The following is a 21,704-nucleotide window of genomic DNA, read 5'->3' as shown; positions in this document are numbered from 1 at the left end:
TTTCACAACTACCAAGACACAAAGTACAAATTGCCAAAACGCCAACCGTGCATGGAATCATTAAGGCAGTCAGAGCAAAGATCCCGAATGCCGTGTCCAAGGAGATTCGGATGAGGCATTTGGGATCTTCGATCTGACACACATCAATAACTCTCTGATTTGCATGGCATCCATGTTGTCTGCGTCACGGTGCATGAGTCAGAGAATATGGCAAGTATGCTTACATACTTGTTCCGACATCAGCTTTGATGTTTTTGATGTTGAAGGTCAGGGCCATCAGGAAATCATCAACTATGGCTAGCAGTCGAACACGAACCTAGTAAACATACATTGTCAGGCACCATTCTTAACCCACTTCAGAAAATCGTGACCATTCAATTCGAGGGAGAGAAAATCAAGTGGCGTATACGTCACGGTGTTAGCACCAGCGTTCCCCCTGCCATCACTGGCCGTAGACGACGCGCTTCTCCGCCAGGCTTCGAAGCGACCCCGATATTGCACCGATAATAGCCGCTATTTCTGTGTTGGAAAACCATTCCAACTCAGAAAGCGCTGTTAAGAAAGGGCGGCCTCTGACATTTTGCATCATGAGGTCTCAGCGTCGGAACTGAAAACCTCAGCGACTAGACCTTGATCATGGATGAAATTCGTGGACGTCATCGCTAGATCATATCTCTTGAATGAATCCCAGAATGCTGTGGGCTGTAGAACGCTCATTTTATGCTCATGACACTGGCTCCGTGCACGTGATCATAGGTGCGACCGTGCACCTACCGCGAGGATTCCGTGGAACTCCACATCCTCCAAGGATCGGGCCCTGCCGTGCGGGTGGTGCGCCTCAGTTCTCCAAAAATCAGGTGCACCGATATAAACACACACTGAGCAGATATCGCCAATAGGTAACTAGTTGAAATGCAGGCGAGAACAAGTTCAGTACGAGAGGGAGAGAGAGAGAGGAAAAACAGCTACTTACTACAACAATATTCAAATATATAGGCAACCAGTCAGACTCGACTATCCGACCTAAGGGAAGGAGACCTTTTCGGAACGGATTTCACCCATCCATTCGTCCGGTGCGGTCGGTAGCGTATGCAACCCTGCAGCACTCAACGAGTTGGCTCGAACGCACAAAGCGTTGGCAAATCATACACTAAACTTAGATGCGGTGTTTGTAGCATTTTGGGCAGGAATTCCGGCTCGCAAAGTCATGACCATTGCATACTCGAGTAAACCGAAGAGCCGAGAGCAGGCAAATATTATTAGTACATGGCGAAAAGGGCACGTTCTGCTCCTCATCTTACCTTAGGCTGGACCGGACACGACGAGCTTCGCAAATGCGGGCGCTCTGAACCTTGCTTCGGTATCACCCTTACGAAATTACCCAGTGCACTCACCATGAAGAGGATTTATGTTACCTGTCGTGACTGCATCAGAAATGCAGAGTTACTGGACGACCACTACAGGGTTGAAGTCAACTGCAGGTGCATCTGTCTACTTTGTAATATTGACGACCCGCTACACCAACTGACAGCTGCACGTCACACAAGGGTTACGCCGTGCCTAGGCCTCATGCTTCAAAAGCGTCCCCACGCTGTCCGTTGGAGAGTCTCTCTGAGGTGCCTCTAGCAAAGTGAACGATCCTTAAGAGTTTGTTCGTGATCATGAACAGCGAGCAGGGCACTGAATTACCAATGGCGAATACTGCCCAACATGAGCTGGCCTCGCAGCCAAGATGTGCGCCCTTCATCCACTCCGAGTTGGTGGTTACACTAATGAATTTTTGCAGCCCTCTTTGCAAAGCTTAGCCTGCTCGACCGTCTCCTCACCCCGCTTATCTTCCTGTCCATGGTCGTTGGCGTGCTTATCGGTGTTTTCGTCAAAAACGTACAGCATGCCTTCGACACCGTACAATTCCACAGCGTATCCGTTCGTAAGTACAACCTATGGATACACTTTCCGTCGTTCAAGATATTCACCGCTGCGTTCGATGTGAACACTGCCAGCCATTGCTGTAGGTCTCATTGTTATGATGATCCCCATCCTTACGAAGGTCCGATACGAATCCCTTGCACATACCTTCCTATCTCGCAAACTCTGGGTCCACCTTTCTATTTCTCTGGTCCTCAACTGGATCATTGGTCCGTTTGTTATGCTGGGTCTCGCATGGGCGACACTGCCAGACCTCCCAACTTACCGGACAGGCGTAATCATGGTCGGCATCGCACGCTGTATCGCCATGGTCATGATCTGGAATGGACTTGCGGGTGGTAATACAGAGTACTGTGCAATTTTGGTAGCTGTCAATTCTGTGTTGCAGATCATTCTGTACTCTCCGTTTGCGGTGCTCTTTGTGGACGTCTTCGGAGGTGCGGCGAACGGAGAGCAAGTGCATTTGCAGTATGGCGAAGTGGCGATCTCAGTACTGATTGTGAGTTGTTTTTCACCCTACGGCTCTGATTCCTACTAACTCTGCTTTTCCTCGGCTTATCGTGCCTGTAGTATCTTGGCATCCCACTGCTCGCTGGCGTCATCATTCGTCTTACGCTCCTCCGCCTGTCCCCGCATTTCTTCCACCACACCTTCATCCCGTTCTTCTCACCAGTGGCACTTCTCGGCCTCCTGTATACTATTATCGTCTTGTTTGCCTACCAAGGCCACCACATCGTCACCAACATTGGAAAGGTACTGAGAGTTATTGTACCGCTCGTGCTATACTTCGTGATTATGTGGACCGGTGCAGTGGCTCTCATGTGGACACTTGCGAGAAAGGAGGTCTGCAAGCCTAGTCGGGGCAAGGTATTCGACTATGAAACAACTGCTGTACAAGCTTTCACAGCAGCGAGTAACAATTTTGTACGCGATCACCCTCGGCTTATCACATCAAATCTAACGGGATCTTACAGGAACTAGCGATCGCAGTGACGATTGCTACATATGGAGTAGGCTCTGACCAGGCTCTCGCAGCTACCATCGGACCTCTCGTCGAGGTGCCGGTCCTTCTGGCTATGACGTGGCTCGCACAGGTCATTAGGGTAAAAATGAACTGGGGAATGTCCGAGTGCAGTAGCAGGTGCTTGGAGAGTGGGAGCGCATGTGTAGAGGTCAAGGAAAGGTCGTAGGAGCGGTGCTACGGATTCGAATTATCCCTACTTCAGGTCGTCGCCCAGAGCTCGTAACGCGCTCATATCCGAAATCTGCACTAAGTGCTGCCCATAACGAGTGAGATCAAGGAACCATCATATTGTTAGGGGAGTCCTCCAATACTTAGCATTGGAAACTGACAATCCCCACTGCAATTGCATACTGCGATCAACACCGCATCTATATGAGAAGAAGTCTTGAGGCGGTTCAGGATACGCCTCGGAGACTAGGTAATGCCCGCAATACAGGTCCGCACAAGGTGATGCACATGCGCCGGCCCATGCTCACACCGTGCCGACGAAGAAACCGAGAGCGGAAATCAGCTGTGCAGATGTCAATAGATTCCACTCGTCGTAGTAGGATGTCTGAGACTTCCGCCGACCTCCTTCACTAAGACTACACTATGGTGACTGTCTAGGCTTGTAGGATCATGTCGAGTTCTGGGCGATGATTGCTGTGCCAGAAGACGGGCATTAGATGTACATTAGTTTTGTTTGGCGGCGATCCGAATCGATATGGAGCTTGCCAACCAGATATTCCGGTATTCATAGAAATCCCTGCCGAGATCGCAATGATATACTGGGGAGGACCCTTATAAAAATATTGTCATTTAGATCAGCACAACTCGAACTGCATCTTCTTCCCATCTTTCGACCATCGACGACCATCGACACATCAAACTCATGCCACCCCAAAGGCACAGTTTCACCGCCCTCAACTCGACCTTCGTCGTCGACTCCGAGTATGAGTTTGTCAAGGAGCTCGGTCAAGGCGCCTATGGGTGTGTTATTGCTGCACGGCATCGTCGCTCGGGGGAGGGTTGTGCGATCAAGAAGATCACCAACATCAACACAAAGGCGAGTGTTTTCGGCTCTCTCGGGCTCCTCCCGCCTGTCATGCTCATGCGACATTCCTAATCAGCGCATATTGACAAAACGGTGCCTTCGCGAGATAAAGTAGGCCCCGTTCGATCCTTGAACTCTGCGCTGCGATAGCCTGACAAAATCTACCGAGGTTGCTACACCACTTCAGGGGTCATAAAAATGTAGTTCTTATTATCCATTCGACCACTGATCCTCAGGAGTTGACGATACTTTCAGATTACATGTCTCTATGACATGGATATCGTATTTCAGCCGAACGGAAACTTCGATGAAGTCTACCTCTATGTTAGTGAACCACTTGTCAACCATCCAAGCCACTGATATGGATGTCTGGTAAAAAACCGCAGGAAGAACTCATGGAGGCGGATCTCCACGCGATAGTGAGCTGCAATGCTTTACTAGTCGATCATTTCGGTTGACATCGTGCTAAGATTCGCTCAGGACAACCGCTCACAGATGCGCACTTCCAGTCCTTCCTGTACCAGACTCTTTGCGGTCTGAAATATATCCACTCCGCTAATGTTCTCCACCGTGACCTGAAACCCGGAAACCTCCTTGTCAACGCTGATTGTGAACTGAAGATTTGCGATTTCGGTCTTGCACGAGGTTACACTCCTGGCGGAGGCACATCTAAATCTGCTGGTAACCAGGGCTTCATGACGGAGTACGTCGCCACCAGATGGTACCGGGCTCCTGAGATTATGTTGAGCTTCGCCAACTATGTATGCAGATTCACATGGATCATTCCCCTGAAGCTGACGTCGGTCATAGACGACTGCGATTGATGTCTGGTCTGTGGGTTGCATCCTTGCAGAGCTCCTGGGGGGAAAGCCGATCTTCAAAGGGAGAGAGTAGGTCAGGCTTGTTGCCTCCGGTTTGCAAGCTGACACCCCGTGTTTGCTAGTTATGTCGACCAATTAAATCAGATCTTACACTACTTGGGCACGCCGTCCGAAGATACCCTCAGGCGTGTCGGATCTCCTCGCGTCAGTCACAAATTCGATGTAATGCGGGCGCTTATATCTGATAAGATGCATTTTTAGGCCCAAGATTATATCCGGTCTCTTCCCATCAAACCCCGAGTCCCATTTGCGACCCTTTACCCACATGCAAACCCTTTGGCCATCGATCTCCTTTCTCGCATGCTTTGCTTTGACCCTGCCAAGCGTATTAGCTGCGAAGATGCCCTTAGACACCCTTACCTCCAAGTGTGGCATGATCCTGCTGACGAACCTCTTTGCCCATCAGTATGTGCCCATTCCTTTCATCTTACGGACGCCGGGCTTCATTACCGATTACAGAAATTCGACTTCTTCTTCGAGGAAGAAGACTCCATCGAGGGCATGAAGAGGCTAATCGTGGAAGAAGTCAACAGCTTTAGAGCAGAAGTCCGACAGCAGGCTAGGGCTGCGGGTCAGATTCGCAGACAAGACAGGTACGTATGCTAATGTCGGACACACATTTTCCTTGATGATACGCTGCTAACTTATCACTTAGTCTTCCAATCCCCACTCGCGAGGAGATCCTCAATTCTCCCGTTGTGGAAAGCGGTCCGACTGCTGATGGGTTCTACCAACGCCCGCCGTCGCCAATTATGGACGACCCTAGTCATGAACTTGAGAGGGAGCTTGCAGGCACGCATCTAGGGGCACGATGAAGTTATTCTGGAATTTCGCAGATACAGATATAATGTTGGATTATTGAGGAAAAAGTCGAATTACAACAAAACCATTTTTCATGGATTGTATGAATGAGACGTTATTGGTCTGGATGATACGTTGCTCCATGTACCCCGTTGCATTACTTCAATCGTGTTACTCGTTTGAGAACTGCGGTTACAATTTGTAACGTGTTGACGTTATGGAGGAACTCAGAATTAGAAGGTAGCATGAAACTTAGGTCATCGGAGAACACAAAAGCATGATACACGAAGCGTGAATACCATATGAGATAACACCATTCCAGAACAAACAGTGAAGAGAACGATAAGACGGATCGGATATGAACCGAGAGGCGCAGAAAAGTCATATAGTCATCGCGTAACATTTCTCAACCCATTATCCTGTCCACATCAGTCATAGCATCCCTGATACAATCTACAAAGCAGTCTATCATGGGCTGATAGTCGCCCTCCCAAGCCTGATAACACACATCAGTGAATCCGCCCTGCCACGGAGGAAGGCAACTACACGTACAATGTTCATACTGTCATAGTAAACTCTCCTTCCATTCGGAGTGATACAAAGGGGTGGAAAGCCAAAGCGCAAGAGTGGGATGGAGGATACAAGACGGGCCATCCGACCATTTGCATCCTGCGGGTACCAAATGTAAGCACGAGACTCCCTTGAAGCACGGAGAAAGGGAAGACTTACATCGAATGGATGACAACGCGTAAAGGTGACATGCAACCAAGCTGCAGTTGCAAACGGATTTCGCCACCTCGCAATGTATTGCTGTGTGGAATTGAATGTCAAGCCCCGTTGCAAGCGCGAGCCGGGTGGGTTATAGCACAAAAACAAAAATACGCACCCTCCCCATCTTACAGATGTAGTCAAGTTGCTGATCCACGAACTTAACTGGGCAAAAGGCAAGGTTATAGTGGTTGTTTCGCACGACCGCTGTTTTCTGCGTTGTCTGTCGTGTACAACCCGCGTTGACGTAGTGAAGGGTTCCGGCGTTGTTGCTGCTATGGCCAGTCGTACCGCTGCTGTGGATACTATTCTCAACGATTTGTATTTTGAGCGACTTCATGAGCTTGGCGTGTACCGCCTTGAGATTTTCAGGTGTTAAGAGTTCGACGTGGTCTTTCATTTTGAGGATGTCGGCATATGCCTGGCGACAAGGGCCATATCAGAGAAGCCGCAGCGTAATCAGAGCAGAAAGACCGCTCTTACACACTCAATATCTTGCAACGCTTCCACGACAACATCTGGATCCCTCAGCTCACTGTCTTGCGTGAACTCCACACGAGACGACTGGAAACCGTACTTCGTTAACGCTTCTGTCGACTGTTGGATATTCAGTACAGATCAGAGCGTAGAGCTAGGCAGAACGAAGTGGCGCAACACTCCAAACGCACCCGACTGGTCAGCAGGCAATCCTGATCGAGCTGGATACTCTGTACCCAGTTGTAGTTCAGATACTGTCTCTGAGTCGTCGACGTGCGCCAAGCCGCCAACATATCCGGTGCAGCAGCTGGTAGCATCGGCCACGAGAAAGGATTGGCGTGCTGTCTGGCGGGCTTCCAGGGCTGGAAGTACATAAGGTGCCTATTCTTCAGGGCTACTAGTCAATCGCAGGACGGTAAGTATATATAGACAACCAATGGTCGCGGGAGTCGGATACAGAGGGCGACGGATCAGAGATATCTGTGGGGAATCGAGATCAAGAGAATAGCGTACCTTGTAGTTCTGCGTCGTCCTGAGCACGGGTGCGCACCGTAGATACGAATTCGGCAAACGAAGCACTCTCAGGGCTATTGAGAGAACCTAGAACCTACGTAAGAAGAAGAGATGATCGGCAAACTTCTAGGACGATTGACTCCGTGACGTACCTCGTTGTACAACATCAAAGCAGTATTCCACGATCCACCAGCAGCGCGCACGTCTGCGACGCGAACGCGGAAAAACGGGCCAGGGTACTTTGGCAGATAGTAGTTTTCCCAGTCGAGCGCAAGCTGACGGAGGCGCCGTTCGTATTGCTCAATCTCGCCCGGTGAGGAGGAAGACGATATGGATGCAGCGGCATTGTGAATCATCCGAAGATGTTCGGTAAGTGCTTGGGCGTCCTCTTGGGGCATACCTTCGGGCAGGATCTAGAGTATACCAGACTGGGTCAACAAGAGTTCTACCTGAGAGCGATTGTGCATATCGGGCAAGGGGTGGAACTTCAGAGAGAAGCAATCAAGTAGAGGCGAGTTTTGAAATGATTATGAAAACAAGTAGACGATACGCACAACGAGCTCGGGTACGGTACTATAATCCCAACCGGAAACATCGGATGGGGCCAGCTGACGACAATGGAAAGGGACGTGGAAGTCGGAGTGGTCCATCGTCGGGGCAGTAATCAGATAGTAGCTGGCCAGACCTCCTAAGATAGTCAGCTGCTTGCAGCACGACATATTAGCCCAATCGCGGAGGAAAAACGGAATCAAAATTTCAACGTACTCCGAGGTCAAGGGAAAATCGCTTGGGGTAGTTGAGGAAAGGGAAGGCAACGTTGGAGAAACGTTCTACTTAAGAGATGACAGACGAGATTGCAATTTCTGAATGCGGCCCATTTATGCAATGGGCGACTTTCTCCACGCGGCGGGGGTAATTCTAGTTTCATATCAAAGCCTAGAACGGACCCAGACAAAGGGCATGCTCGTTCAAATGGGGGCTATTGTGACTTTTCGGAGAGTGCCATTGCCCATCAACGGGTAGACACACGCCGGGTGCCAGTCGGGAAACCAACTTGGGCGCTATGCAACAACTTAACAGCCATCTGGCCACCTGGCAGCGCCAGGGCGACAGCCAGGGACCCTCCTTTTGACAAATCCCGCCCGCCACAATCAACGTCCAGTCATCGGTAGGGGCCGGAATGCAACCCGACTCGCAGAGGGATCTGACGGTCGCCAATCGCGATGGATATGTATCTAGACGCGCAGGTCCATTTGCCTGAGACTGAAAAAACCAAGCTCAATTATTTTGCAAATACCTAGCTTACTTGGTAAGACAGAGCGAACGTGTCCCGGCGACGTCACTTTCAAGTTCTAACTTAACGGGCGGCTCGGCTCTTGCAAGTTTCGAGAAGGGGGTTAATTTCAGTGGACCCTTTGCAACCAGCAAGTCATGCGGTCGATGCAGAGTCGAGGCTCGAAACCCTGCCGCCACTTAACTGCGCACGGATCTACTAGCCCACTGAGGCTTTTAACGATGGCGTAATACTAGTCGCTTCCCCTCCTGCATTTTTTGTTTTCATTGTTCCAGACACGAGTTATTCAATCTTTGCTGGCCGTATGACCTCCTACTTTCTAGTTATTAATACGGGCTGCCACCCGTCCACCGGACATCCGCTGCAACATGCCTAGGCGCCCGCGGGGCACGCGGGGCGCAGCCCTCTCTCTCTTCGTAACCTGCCGAACAAAGTTAAACCCCCGTGTGACTGGGACCAAGCACAATCGAAGCACGAATCCACGAGTCGAAGGGCGGTATGGCAGACTAAGCAGCTTGGGGGATGTTTGAGGGACCAGTGCCGAATATTGAATGATACTTGCGGTAAGTTCGTGCTAAATCATGGGTAAAAAGTGCATGGTATGAGTTTCCGCTTGCTGTATTACTATCCCATACAAGAAGGTACCACAGAAGGTTGCAAATGTTACGCCATTATGCCAACGTTGTCATCTGACTTCTGATCATTCTACCCAGCGAACTCATCGTTACCATTTTAACACACGGGCATGTCCGCCTTCGTGGTCCGCCTCCGTTTGCGCCCTACCCACTGGAGCGGTACAGCTACTAACTTTCAAATGATCTGGTGTTCATTAGGTGTATAAAATACACTGCAGTAGGCACCGTCTGGGCTGCGTAGAATCACTACGAGACGCAAGCGGACTAGGAGGGTAGTAGGTCACGTTCTTTAAATTACCAATGAACATTATCCCATCTTCATAGACCGCACAAGAGGTTTCAGGATGACATCCTTTCCTATGTAACGTTGCGCCCAAATCTATACAGAACCACGGCGACCAGCGGCCTACAACAAATGAACTTCCTTTACAGCTTGAATAAAGGCCGAGACCTTCGACAAATCTTTGCGTTTTCCATCGGAGGTCTCCACCCCACCGCTTACATCCACCGCCCAGGGTCGAACCTTCTCCACAGCGCTCGCAACGTTGTCTGGCTTAAGGCCACCCGCGAGGATGATCGGCATGCCGGATTTCGAGCCGAATGTTTCGCCATCACTGCTGCTCGCGCTTTCCAATCGCACACCGTCCTGCTTGGTCTTGTCACCGACGGCGGGTTCTCCGGCACTTAAGAGCTCTCCTCTTTTGACCACGTCGGCTGCCAGATCCCAATCGACCAATTTCCCGCTTCCGCCACTCAGGCCATCGCTTGCCCTCTGCGAATCCAATAGTACGAATTGGTGCAACCCAGGCCTCGTTAGATCCTCAAGTCCACCGCCGTTCGCGCTGACATGGAAAGCCCGGATCACAGGTACTGGAATGTGCTTGCTCCATTCCAAAGGTTCCTTTCCATGCAGCTGAACGAGATCCAGTTGGACTGATGAAACGATCGAGAGAATCTCTTCCAGTGTGTGGTTCTGGAACACGCCGACTACGAGTGGGCGATCGGCACTTGCTGACAGCTGACGCGCATGCCCTGCGAACCAGCTTTCATTCACATCTGTGAAAGATTGTTCTTGTCCATTCGTTCGGGGAGCGGGCTCGTCCGCACCCTTCCCTTCTGCATTTGCATCAAATCGGAGGGTACGAATTGCCTTGGCGATATCGCGTGCCGTATCGATCGATACTCGTCGCTTACTGCCAGGCGCAAACATGACCCCGATCAAGTCTGCACCCGCATGCGCCACCGCCTTCGCCTCATCTACATCCCTCACACCACAAATCTTGACAAGCGGAACACGTGGCTCATTGCTTGCATCTTGAGCAGGCCAATCGAGCAGCTCGTGTATGAATGCCTTTGTATCCTTGGCACGCATGAGGGCCTCGCCGACCAAGACCGCAGTGACACCCTGCTCGGCATACTGCTTGACGTGCCCAGGAGAGGTTATGCCGCTCAAAGCACACAGGATGACATCCTGCTCCTTCACCATATCTGCTAGTCGACTCGTTGTACCCATGTCCACTGCAAAGTCGTGCAAGTTGCGATTGTTCACGCCGATCACCTTTGCACCGAGTTCGAGGGCGAGTGTCATCTCCTGAGCGTTGTTAACCTCCACCAGGGGTTCCATTCCAAGTGACAGCGAATAAGCGTAAAGCTCCCTAAGCCTTTCTGAGGCGAGCATCGCCACGATAAGTAGCACCGTGTCTGCACCATGAAGCCTCGCTTCTGCGATCTGATACTCGTCCAGTATGAAATCCTTGCGAAGGATAGCAGGACGATGTGGCAAATTGTCAATAGCCTGGCGGGCTAGACGCATGTCGAGGAGAGACCCTTTAAACCACGTGGGTTCTGTGAGTACGGATATAACGGACGCGCCCGATAAGGCGTATGTCCGAGCTTGGAGAGCCGCATTGGCAGAGGGTGCAATATCACCCTTGGAGGGGCTTGCACGCTTAATTTCAGCCATGAGGGCTGGCCTGCGGGCGCGAAGACGGGAGACGAGGGAAACGAGGGGAGGGGCGACGTGCATGGCCAAGAGAGCTGAGATATCGGAAGGGGACATGCCAGGTGTAAATTTAGCACGGGAAACATCTTGGGTGCGCTGTTTATAAATTTTTCCGAGGATACTAGATACTTTAGCGCGTGTAACGGGCGTATCGTCCACCTTACCCTTGAGGGCCTCGAATGGGAAAGGGGGAAGAGATGGATCGAGGACGCGTGAGTCAGGGTTCTCAGTCCAAGTACCCCCATGGAGAGCAAGGAAATTGCGCAAGAGCGTGTCTCCGGACTGGGATAGAATACTTTCGGGGTGGTATTGGACGGCCTCGACGGTAAAGGTGCGGTGTCGTACACCCATAATTACGCCACTTTCCTCTGATGCACATGTGACCATGAGCTCAGATGGGAGGGTGGCAAGGGAGGCACTGAGTGAGTGGTAGCGAGTGGAAAGGATACCCTGAGAGATGTCTCGGAATATACCACGCTCGTCGTGTCGAATAGGACTGAGCTTTCCATGCTTTATTTCTCCGGCGTACCTGAGATTCCACGGAGAACGAGGGGGAGAAAGTCGGAGGAAGGGGGGATGAGAAGGGTGCACACAAGCGATTGAAAATCAAGGGGTCCTTACCTGATCTCGCCGCCATACACGTCTACGATACACTCCAACCCCATACACACGCCCAGTACGGGCACTTTGCCAGCAAAGTGGCGAATGGCATCCCGTGAAATACCGGAATCCGTGTGGGGGTGGCCTGGCCCCGGTGAGACGATGAGGTTCCTGATGTTCAGCTCGGGAAGGGCAGACGATGGGATATCATCGTTGCGAATGACGGTGACGTTCGCGCCAAGTAGACAGAGCTGCTGATAGAGATTCCATGTGAAGGAGTCGAAATTGTCTATCATGAGACAATCGATTGGCTTCGCGAGCTCAGGTGGGAGGGTCATATTGTCGTCGGCGACAGCGTTTGAAAAGTAACAGTGATATTTTGTTTCTTTTTCGATGGTAGGCACTGTCGATGAACGTCGAACTAGCGGGCTTTTCTTAGATGACCTTGAAGCCTTTTAGACTGTCCGGCAGGTCATTGACCGCTTCGGACACAACATCACTTTTGATCGAGCTGAGTCACGCGATACTCGGCAATTTATTTAGTGGTACTACAGCTGCAGATTCAGGTTTCGGCCACTCCGACCGTATCAGCAAGCTAGCTGTAGCCAGGTGACCACGACCTTCCCAGAGGCTAAATGGTTATAGACCTCCCCAACCGACAGTGTGTATATGTGCCTTAGACTGTACCTTGGGCCATGAAACGCTGCAGATTTATCCAGGCTCTAAGATATTGCGTCGGAGATATATGGTTCACGAAACCCACTAGCCTATGATCTATAAGAGGTGTGCTGTAAGTGCACAGCGAGATGATCAATGACAGCTGTCCTCAGTTTTGTTCTCGAGGTCGCATCATCTTTCCTAGTCATTTCCACTGTCTCGAACGGTTTGGCTATGTAGCAAGGTTTCGAAGAACAAAGGCGGAACAGTGTGAATATATCTCCGACCGGTAAAATATTGCAGCAGCTCTTGATCCCGATGAGAATGTTTGACCAAAAGATTTCGGTAAGGTGAGACCGCAGGCGGACCGGCATAATAGTACGTAGGGTGTGATTGTAGTTGTTCCACTAGTCCGCAGCCAAGATTCAACCTCATTTTGGGTAACATGTTACATACCTCGCCTGATGGTGGCCCACTCAAGCACATCGTGCCGAATGTCTAAACAGTCTTCATGAGATCGAATTTATGTTTCACGACAACCAAGGATAGCGGAATAGTTTATTGAGGACGACCGGACGTGCAGACCCCAAGGAAATAAAACGGAAGCAAGAAGGGTGATCGATGCCAGCAACGCCGATGTTCTCGGTGGTGGGCAATTGTGCATGCCAAATAGTCATCCGAAGTCAACGGCTCGAGCCTGAGGCACAGGATAAACAACAATGATGGCCTTGCGGATGCTCTTATAGTGTATCCGAATAAGATGGTCGGACCTCTCAAATCCCAAAGCTCGTGCGTATCATCCAGATGCATTGAGTAAATTTGTGGACAAGTACGATGGAGATCTCCAGGTGTGACTTCAGAAGAAACGGCTGGGTAGTGCAGAGGAACTAGAGATCAACTGAGATTATGTTCTAGATTTGGTAATAGCCCCTTTTGTGGCCAGTGCTGCGACAGACCCGTCGATGGCGACGAGCACATAACGTTCCTCAGCGATGTCCCCTTTTGGGGACAGATCTGTCTTCCTCCATCCACCGAGAATCAGCGCTGAGCATTTGGAGGTTGTTGTATTATGATTGTATGATGCGCAATAGCTCAGTGGGCTTATCCATGATACCACCCATTGCCGGTTGGTATGACTGGAATGCGTATGTACCAATCAGAATGAATAGGGTTCAAATGGATTGTGGAAGGAAGTGATATAGATATTATAGTAGCTATGAGAATCAGAGTGGTGCCAGTGTCAACGGTACCAGCCGTGCTAGGTAAGATCGTCTCTCCGCCATACGTGATCAACTGATCAATCCCCCAGAAGAGGGCCGACGAATAAGTATTTGTGATTGGCATATAATTTACGGTATCGGCGATAATAAATGGGTCGTAGCCACCAAGTTTGACCTTCCCAGGCTCGTCACTGCTGATGGTTTCCTCGCTGAATAGATTGGCAACCCACGCCTGGGCTAGGAAACTGTAGTTCTTAGTTGTATTATGCGGGCTGAATCTGAAGGGGAGCACATGAGGGCTAATCAGACCCGGGGTGTTGGACTTGAACTTGCCAAGGTTGAGGATGGCTATCATCAATCGTCGTCTACACTTCTCTCTAACTATCCACCGAGTGCATCACATAGATCATGCTACAGTGGCACTTGAATGAAAAAAAAAAGTTACCTATAACTTTCGTCGACTACAAGGTATTGGAAAAATTGCACCGATGAAAACACCTGATGCGACAAACACTACATCATGATGTCGAAGGCATTCTCAAAGAACCAACCTCGCTCTCGCCATGTTCCCGCCACCACCTCTCAGCTTCCTTGTCAGTATCGTACCCAAACTGGATTGCTTCCCTCTCTTTTTCATCCCGCTGGTTCGCATTGCTGGTAGTATTCGTGTCAGTACTAACAGATGTTCCACCACGAGCTTCTCTTAACGCGTCCTCCATGGCAGCGTGCATCTGCTTATCACGTTGTTCTTGTTCCCGTCCATCAGAAAGATGCAAAGGGATCCTACGGAGGCGGGAGAACGCCTGTGTGTTAGTCGCCCGATCATAACGGATTGCTTCGTAAGCATGAAGAAGTGGAGTGATCTGAGCACGGGAAGACAAGCGGGAGAACATGTTTCCAAGGACCGCGGCGTCTTCGATCTGGCCGCAGGTGACAATTAATTTAGCGTGTTCATAAGAAAGGTTTCGTGCCAACAGAAGTTTGCGAAGAAATCTGTTGGACTCACAGCCATAGCCGCCCCCTGTGCACCGTAAGGCTGTACAAAACCGTGGAACAATCAAGTCAGCAAGATCGGTAATAAATACGTTCATGGACTAGGCTCTCACAAGCATGGGATGGCAAGCATCTCCAAGAAGGGCAAGTTTGCCGTCCTCGTGCACCCAAGTTTCTAGGGGAGCGTGGTCCATCAATGTCCATTTGATCGCTGAAGGGATGAGCGAAAGGAGTTTCTGGATGCTGGTTGCCCGACAAGTGGAAGACACTCCGGAAAGAGAAGTAATCAGACTTACCGTGGCTCCCAGCCTACAAACTCCTCCTTCATCCTATCGGTACTTTCCTCTATTTTCCAGGACCCTTCAGGGTCTCGGTCGGGATGGCACATGACAATGTTATACTCCTTCTTGGCTCGCTGTTGGGAGCAAATGTCAGATTTTCAAGGCAGTCGAGAGGGAAGGACAGAGAACGAGTTCTGACAATGTTGTATGCTACGATGTGCCGCTGTGGGCCCAACCATATAGCTGTCTCCGGAGTTTCGACAAGGGTCCTTAAATCTGGGTCTGCAAGGAGTAATTCGGTTGGCAACACAGCGCGGTAGGCTGCATCACCCGATGGGGTTAGTTCGTCCGGTCTCCCGACGACATACTGACGAGTTACGCTCCTCAAACCGTCTGCACCAACTACCAAGTTGGCACGGACAACTTCACCGGATTTTAGCGTTACGCTGGGTACAGATGGGTCCATGGCAACAACCCGGCAATTCGTTCGGATGTTGACGTGTGGCTCTGCGAGATCATACAACATGCGATGCAGATCAGCTCTCTTTAATGTCATCAAAAACAAGCCAGAAAAGAAAGGAAGGATTATTGACGTGTATGTGGGAAAGCGGCGCCCCATAGTTCTTCACAACCGAATCGCCCCATTGTTTCCATGATAACGTCTCTCCGGTGCACCCTTTCATGCCGTCGAGGGAAGTGGTGTGTAAAGAAGGTCGAAACTAGTAAAAACGGAAGACTTACAACGACGAACGGTCAGTGCACTTGGGTTGACAACGACTTCTTGCAGTCGCTTTTCGAGGCCCCAACGGATTAACTGGCGGGTTACGTTGGGAGTCATGAGAATACCGGCGCCAATTTCACCAATCGTCGCAGCGCTCTCTAAGATGGTGACTTTATGGCCTGCCATTGCAAGGCAAAATGCAGCTGCGAGACCTCCTATGCCACAGCCTACAACCACGGTATCCAGAGAAGGCGCTGCCTGTCGTCTCTCATACAGTTCTGACGGCTGGAAGGGTGTTGGTAACGTTGAATGAAGCGGCGTGTCATTGATCACTCACAGGTTCAATGGGAGCAGTCACATTCACTGTGGAAACCTTGGGTAGACCATCAATGGGCGCCACGGTACCTACAGTAACAAGGTTACTCATGGGACAATCGCACCACCGTAGGTCAAAAGGAAGTGCAGAGGAAACAGTAGGATAGACTTTCATGAGGATTCTGCCGTTGATATAGGTGGAATAATCTGGTCACATTGCTTACAAAGGCAAGGTTGTTGGCAACCGATGATCGGGGGACATGCAACCCCTATAATCCCGCTCGGGGTAAATTGATCGTTACCAGGACCTGGTTTCGAATCACGCCACACAATGCAGCAATTCTTAGCCACCGAGGGAGTTTGGATTAATGGATCTTATCCCTTCTCCTCCTCACTCCTCCTCTTTCAATAGCCATAATAGCTGTTTTCGTTCTTCCTATCTTGTCAGCCCTCGCCCCTGTATTTTGAACTCTTTGAGTCATAGTTTTGGCCTTTCAGCGTTTTTTTTTGGGTTTTTCATTCTTGTTATTTTTTCAGCTACGAATCTGTATTTCTAGTGATACTTGTTTTCATTCGAGCCTCCTCGTAGTGCTGCCCTAGTCATCAATGATCCTGTACTCATCCAGGTCAGCATGCTTACTCATGCTCCAACACTATTTGTATCCCATTCTCGCCTTGAGTGCCTCAACCCATTAGATGTCATTTCAGCAGCATGCCACATATGCACCTCGCCTGATTGCTTGCTTAAGCACACTAGGCTGACAAACTTCTAGCCCACACAACAAGAATGTTTTGCAGCAACCAAGGACAGGGAAATGGCCCTGCCACACAGAACTGATGATAACTATCATCAATGGACTCTGGTTGCCAAAGGCCAGCATAGTATAACAGGCACTAGAATGTGAAGTGAGGCCTAAAGGTGACTTCAGTCAGTTATTGAAGAACAAACATGGATGATCATTGATCATTGACATACAAGAATGCCAATGCTGTACTCTTTCTCTGCACACATGGTAGCAAGGTCCAAGCAATCCTTGAATGTATGCACTACTTGCACATCAGCATCCACTGCATCAGACCCTTTATTGAAGGCTCTGTGCCATAAGGTTTGGTGGCCATCTGTCATGACCATGACACTGACATAAGCCCCTAACACCTACTCTGCCCTCTTTCAACATGTTCCCATGCTTCTCTGCCCTCTTCCAATGTGTTCCTGCACTCCTCTGACCCTCCTGACACATCTCCACACCTCTCCAAGGTCACCTGTCCATGTTCTGACCAACTCCACTCAACTCCACCCTCAGGCTGGTCATGTGGAGGCCAGACTCTCATCTGTGTCTCCTCCAAGGCCTTGGTTGGCCCAGTGGGGTGTCAGACTTGCAGCCCTGCATTCCAGATAGGATTCCACCCTCATGTCAGTTTTTCTCCATTCTTCCACTCCTTCAGTATTTACCCTCTCTCCCTCATTGTAGTAGTTTCCTTGTCTCAGTTAAGGTCCCTGTCATCCCTACCCTCTATCCCTTGTGTCAAAGGGACTGCTAACCTGTTATATGCTTATTGGTTTGCATTTTACACTGCACTGCCCTTGACCTACATCATATATAAGGCCACAGAGTACTCTGATGTAATCAGTACAAATATCAAATAAAGTCCCCACTTCCAACTCCCTCTGAGTCCACTCCACCTCTGAAATACAAGGGCTGAGCTCACACAAGGGGGCAGCACACTAGCTGAACCCAACACCCTCTCATCTGACCTCTGCCTCTGAAACTTTCCTCCATACCCTCCACTCACTATTCATTGAATATCTTGCCACCCAGTGGTCAGATTTGCTTTGGACTTTGACTGCTGTACTCTGCAGCCCAACCTGCTCCTACTCTGCCCTAAGAGGAAGTCAGGGGTGTTGTGTGACCTTGACAGTATATTCATACTCTCACTTGTATGAGCTCTCTCACTTCCCCTACCATGTCCACTATGCCTCCTATGACACATCTCTGTCAATGGGATGCTACTGAGGCCCTTGCTACAGCCTTGGCAAACCCCCAACATCTCCCTTCAGTTGTTGAGCCCTTCCAGAGCTTCTCCTCCAGGGGGTGCTCCAACTCCAACCCTGCTCCAGACAGTGCCTCATGTGCTGCACCCTCCATCCATCAGCAGTCCACCCTCCACTCTCCACCACCTCCTATCATCATTCACCCTGGCAGAGATGGACCAGGCAACCCTGACAATGATGAGGATGATCCTGACAACCTTGCAGATCCCCTTGATGACCCAGTCCTTGCTCTGATCCAGGCCATCCATGCCCTAGCCCACTCCAACCAGTGCTCCAGAAACTCCACTCCACAAACCAAAGTCCATGAGCCAGATACCTTTGATGGGTCCAACCCTAAAAAACTCTGTGAGTTCTTGGTCCAATGTGAGCTCAATTTCCAGGACTTCCCTTGGGCATTCTGCTCTGACCAAGCCAAGGTCACATATGCACAGTCCTACCTTAAGGGGATGGCATTGGCCTGGTTTGAACCGGATCTCCTCAATGTTATGTTTCACCCTTGTTTACTCTTTTTCTCCTCACATTTACCTTGTACTCAATCTGATGGACTGTCTTTCCTTTTTGAGCTGTCTTCTCATTGATCCAATAGCTCCTTATTTCCACCACTAGCATTATCCTCTCATTACATGCATAGAACATGTGTCGCCATTGCCCAACCAATGGCAAAGTTACCTTGTTACATAGAGATGCCTCATGGTCCATTTCTTGTACACTATTTAGTCTGTCAGCCCAAGTCCTGGAACACCCAGACTTGAGCTGCTCAATCATACACAGCATTCTCAGAACTTCGCCCTCAGTGTCCCTAACCAGGACCACTCTTACTGGTGTTGCCCAAATCCTCTGTCATTTACAGAGGTTGCTGTAGCCATTTGCTCAGTAGAAACCATAGTCTGCATTTGAGCTCTCCCTACACCTTGACTTCAGTTGAGCATAACACTCAATCCAGATAATTACCTTAATTGTCCACTGTGGATGGACAACCACCACAAGTTCCTCTGTGAGCTTATTACCAACTTCAGCCCTCATGATGCTGCTGCTGATGCTGTCCAGCATCTGGAAAACCTTACCATGAAGGACTCTTCACATATTGTGAAGTACTTAGTGGAGTTCAACTGCTGGGCTTCTCAGGTAAAAGACTATGGTGAAGGCACCCTCTGCCACTGCTTCTACTTAGGTCTCCCTGACTGCATCAAGAATGAAGTGTCCTGTGTCAGCAAGCCTACCACTCTTCATGCACTCTGTGAGTTGGCCCAGACAGTAGATGCACACTACTGGGAGTGCAGGTCAGAAGTCTCCCACTCTACCAAGCCTCCTCCTGCTGAAAGAACTCTGCTCTGCACCTCTGACTCCAAGCCAAAACCCTCTGCATCATCCTCTGCCCCTAAGTATGACTCTAAAAGGCTGAAGCATCAAAGTCCAACATCAACCATCTCCTGGGAAAAGATGGCAAGCTCACAGCAGCTGAGTGGCTCTGCAACCTTACTGGTGGGCTGTGCCTCTTCTGTGGTGAACCCGGCCACTCTGCCAAGGATTGCCCAAAGTTGACTTCCCACACTGCCAAGGCCACCACTCCAACTGCTCCACCTGTGGAGAGGTTAGAGCCAAAAAATTAATCTGCTCCTCCAGGGAGCCTGTATGTCCTGGAGGAAGTGTTGATACCATCTGTGCAGAGGTCCACCTCAACACATCTGCTCTTTCCAACCCTAATTCTCTTCTTCCAATTATTTCTCTTCCTGATTTCTCTGCAGATACTTTCCCCACTCTGGTTGACTCAGGCTCTTCACATTGCTTTGTTGACCCTACTTTAGTTAAAAAATATAAAATCCCAACAAAAAATGTTTCTCCACCTATTCCTCTCCAACTGTTTGATGGTACTAGTAATACCACCATTTCCCAAGTAGTAGATTTCTCCATCTCCTTTGCCTTTGGCAATGTCACATCTGTTTCCTGTTGTGTAACTCTGTTGGATTCCACCTGTTCATTGGTCTTGGGACACAACTGGCTCACCCACTACAATCCATTGATTGACTGGGTACTGAGCAGTATCTTGTTCTGACCATTGATACAAAGAATGCTGACACCCTTGGTGCCTCTGTCACCTTCTGTCACAACTTCTGCTTCAGTACTGACACCATCCACTCTGTCCACTTCTCTGACATCAGCTCTGCTGCCTACTCTGATGGCTGACTTGCCATGCACTGTTCCACATATCTCCCTCATCAGAGCTGCAGCCTTTGTCCATGCCTGTGCTCTTCCTGGCTCTGCACAGTTCTGCTTGCACCTCTGCCCTGAAGATATGAAACTCTGAGCCTCTTTGATGCCCTCCACACCTCCTGATCTCTCTGTGGTACCCTCTGACTACCATGAGTTTGCTGATGTCTTTAGTAAAGCAAAGGCTACTGAACTCCCTCCACACTGCAGCTCTGATTTGAATATAGATCTTGAAGAAGGGGCTTCTCCACCTCTAGGAACTGTCTACTCCCTCTCTCTGCCCAAGCTAGAGGTGCTCCACACCTTCATAGATGAGCACCTCAGCTACAGTTTCATTAAACAGTCAACCTCCACCCATGGTGCTCCTGTCCACTTCATTAAGAAGAAAGATGGCTCACTCTGCCTCTGTGTGGATTACTGAGGACTCAACAAAATCACCAAGAAAGACCACTACCTGCTTCCTCTCATCTCTGACTTGCTTGATTCTCCAAGCCATGCTAAAATCTATAGAAACATCAACCTCTGCCATGCCTACCACTTAGTCCAAATCAGTGCTGGTGACAAATGGAAAACTGCCTTTCACACTTACTATGGTTCCTATGAATGGTTGGTTATGCCCTTCAGTCTTACTAATGTGCTGGTGGCTTTCCAGTGGTTTGTTAACAGCATCTTTGCTGACATGCTTGATGTCTGTGTTGTTGTTTACCTTGATGACATCCTCATCTACTCCCACAATGAGGAGTTGCACCACCAACATGTAAAAGAGGTCCTCTGCCACCTCTGCCAGCATAGCCTCTTTGCTAAGCCAGAAAAGTGCAAGTTCCACCAAGACTCTGTCAAGTACCTTGGCTATGTCCTCTCCCCATCTGGTCTGACCATGTCTGCTGATAAGGTCCAGTCCATTCACGATTGGCCTGAACCATGCAAGGTTAAAGACATCCAACCCTTTCTTGGGTTTGCAAACTTCTATCATTGGTTCATTGGTAACTACTCTGACATAGTTGTTCCACTCACCCACCTCACTTGGAAGGGTGCTCCTTGGAGCTTCTCTGGAGAGTGCCACTCTGCTTTCCTCTGCCTTAAGACTGCCTTCACCTCCACTCTGATCCTTACTCATTGGGTGCCTGATGCCCCTGTCATGGTTGAGACCAATGCATCAGACTATGCCATTGCAGGTATCCTCTCAATTACCTGCTCCAATGGTGAACTATGCCCAGTTGCCTTTTACTCCTGCACACTCACTGCTCTGGAGCTCAACTATGACACTCATGATAAGGAGTTGTTGGTGATTTTCAAGGC

At 49.8% G+C, this 21,704-nt stretch overlaps 8 protein-coding genes across 8 annotated transcripts; 2 read left to right on the top strand and 6 right to left on the bottom strand.

Annotated features, from left to right (window-relative positions):
* Window positions 1-807: 807 nt before the first annotated feature.
* F5J12DRAFT_829529 (uncharacterized protein) lies at window positions 808-1,481 on the bottom strand. The gene is made up of 4 exons (XM_051745671.1): window positions 1,395-1,481; window positions 1,150-1,345; window positions 974-1,097; window positions 808-903 (listed from the first exon to the last, which is right to left on the bottom strand). Exons 2-3 carry the CDS (start codon window positions 1,294-1,296, stop codon window positions 1,005-1,007), a joined length of 240 nt encoding a protein of 79 aa, XP_051600227.1. The 5' UTR covers window positions 1,297-1,345; window positions 1,395-1,481; the 3' UTR covers window positions 808-903; window positions 974-1,004.
* Window positions 1,384-3,369, top strand: F5J12DRAFT_84061 (sodium bile acid symporter family-domain-containing protein). Its single transcript, XM_051746107.1, has 6 exons — window positions 1,384-1,481; window positions 1,532-1,734; window positions 1,787-1,930; window positions 2,004-2,428; window positions 2,500-2,853; window positions 2,904-3,369. Exons 2-6 carry the CDS (start codon window positions 1,662-1,664, stop codon window positions 3,117-3,119), a joined length of 1,212 nt encoding a protein of 403 aa, XP_051600226.1. The 5' UTR covers window positions 1,384-1,481; window positions 1,532-1,661; the 3' UTR covers window positions 3,120-3,369.
* A 327-nt stretch (window positions 3,370-3,696) lies between these two features.
* Window positions 3,697-5,754, top strand: F5J12DRAFT_83814 (kinase-like domain-containing protein). The gene is made up of 11 exons (XM_051746023.1): window positions 3,697-3,998; window positions 4,063-4,097; window positions 4,156-4,186; window positions 4,242-4,310; window positions 4,373-4,405; window positions 4,457-4,747; window positions 4,797-4,876; window positions 4,930-5,011; window positions 5,069-5,272; window positions 5,327-5,460; window positions 5,523-5,754. The coding sequence occupies exons 1-11, from the start codon at window positions 3,825-3,827 to the stop codon at window positions 5,680-5,682; spliced, it is 1,293 nt and encodes a 430-aa protein (XP_051600225.1). The 5' UTR covers window positions 3,697-3,824; the 3' UTR covers window positions 5,683-5,754.
* Window positions 5,755-5,773: 19 nt separating this feature from the next.
* F5J12DRAFT_83980 (fido domain-containing protein) lies at window positions 5,774-7,071 on the bottom strand. The gene is made up of 4 exons (XM_051746087.1): window positions 6,555-7,071; window positions 6,398-6,478; window positions 6,221-6,337; window positions 5,774-6,164 (listed from the first exon to the last, which is right to left on the bottom strand). Exons 1-4 carry the CDS (start codon window positions 6,834-6,836, stop codon window positions 6,075-6,077), a joined length of 570 nt encoding a protein of 189 aa, XP_051600224.1. The 5' UTR covers window positions 6,837-7,071; the 3' UTR covers window positions 5,774-6,074.
* On the bottom strand, window positions 6,948-8,294 carry F5J12DRAFT_83964 (uncharacterized protein). Its single transcript, XM_051746082.1, has 6 exons — window positions 8,192-8,294; window positions 7,981-8,111; window positions 7,579-7,839; window positions 7,427-7,520; window positions 7,150-7,307; window positions 6,948-7,026 (listed from the first exon to the last, which is right to left on the bottom strand). Exons 2-6 carry the CDS (start codon window positions 8,074-8,076, stop codon window positions 7,018-7,020), a joined length of 618 nt encoding a protein of 205 aa, XP_051600223.1. The 5' UTR covers window positions 8,077-8,111; window positions 8,192-8,294; the 3' UTR covers window positions 6,948-7,017.
* A 1,211-nt stretch (window positions 8,295-9,505) lies between these two features.
* Window positions 9,506-12,462, bottom strand: F5J12DRAFT_83870 (indole-3-glycerol phosphate synthase-domain-containing protein). Its single transcript, XM_051746044.1, has 2 exons — window positions 11,979-12,462; window positions 9,506-11,886 (listed from the first exon to the last, which is right to left on the bottom strand). Exons 1-2 carry the CDS (start codon window positions 12,293-12,295, stop codon window positions 9,762-9,764), a joined length of 2,442 nt encoding a protein of 813 aa, XP_051600222.1. The 5' UTR covers window positions 12,296-12,462; the 3' UTR covers window positions 9,506-9,761.
* A 1,361-nt stretch (window positions 12,463-13,823) lies between these two features.
* Window positions 13,824-14,015, bottom strand: F5J12DRAFT_706864 (uncharacterized protein; the record flags this gene model as incomplete). Its single annotated transcript, XM_051740577.1, has 1 exon — window positions 13,824-14,015. A coding segment is annotated over one exon (192 nt), but the record flags the coding sequence as incomplete, so codon positions are not given.
* A 113-nt stretch (window positions 14,016-14,128) lies between these two features.
* On the bottom strand, window positions 14,129-16,365 carry F5J12DRAFT_829469 (FAD/NAD(P)-binding domain-containing protein). The gene is made up of 8 exons (XM_051745670.1): window positions 16,167-16,365; window positions 15,850-16,114; window positions 15,702-15,784; window positions 15,308-15,652; window positions 15,124-15,242; window positions 14,941-15,070; window positions 14,841-14,870; window positions 14,129-14,754 (listed from the first exon to the last, which is right to left on the bottom strand). Exons 1-8 carry the CDS (start codon window positions 16,317-16,319, stop codon window positions 14,353-14,355), a joined length of 1,527 nt encoding a protein of 508 aa, XP_051600220.1. The 5' UTR covers window positions 16,320-16,365; the 3' UTR covers window positions 14,129-14,352.
* Between the last annotated feature and the right edge of the window lie 5,339 nt (window positions 16,366-21,704).

This window comes from Pisolithus orientalis (assembly GCF_024613125.1).
Source record: "Pisolithus orientalis strain OTSU chromosome Unknown F5J12scaffold_13, whole genome shotgun sequence".
NCBI lineage: Eukaryota > Fungi > Basidiomycota > Agaricomycetes > Boletales > Pisolithaceae > Pisolithus > Pisolithus orientalis.
The sequence above is the reverse complement of the archived record's forward strand: the minus strand, read 5'-3'. Positions and strand labels throughout refer to the sequence as shown.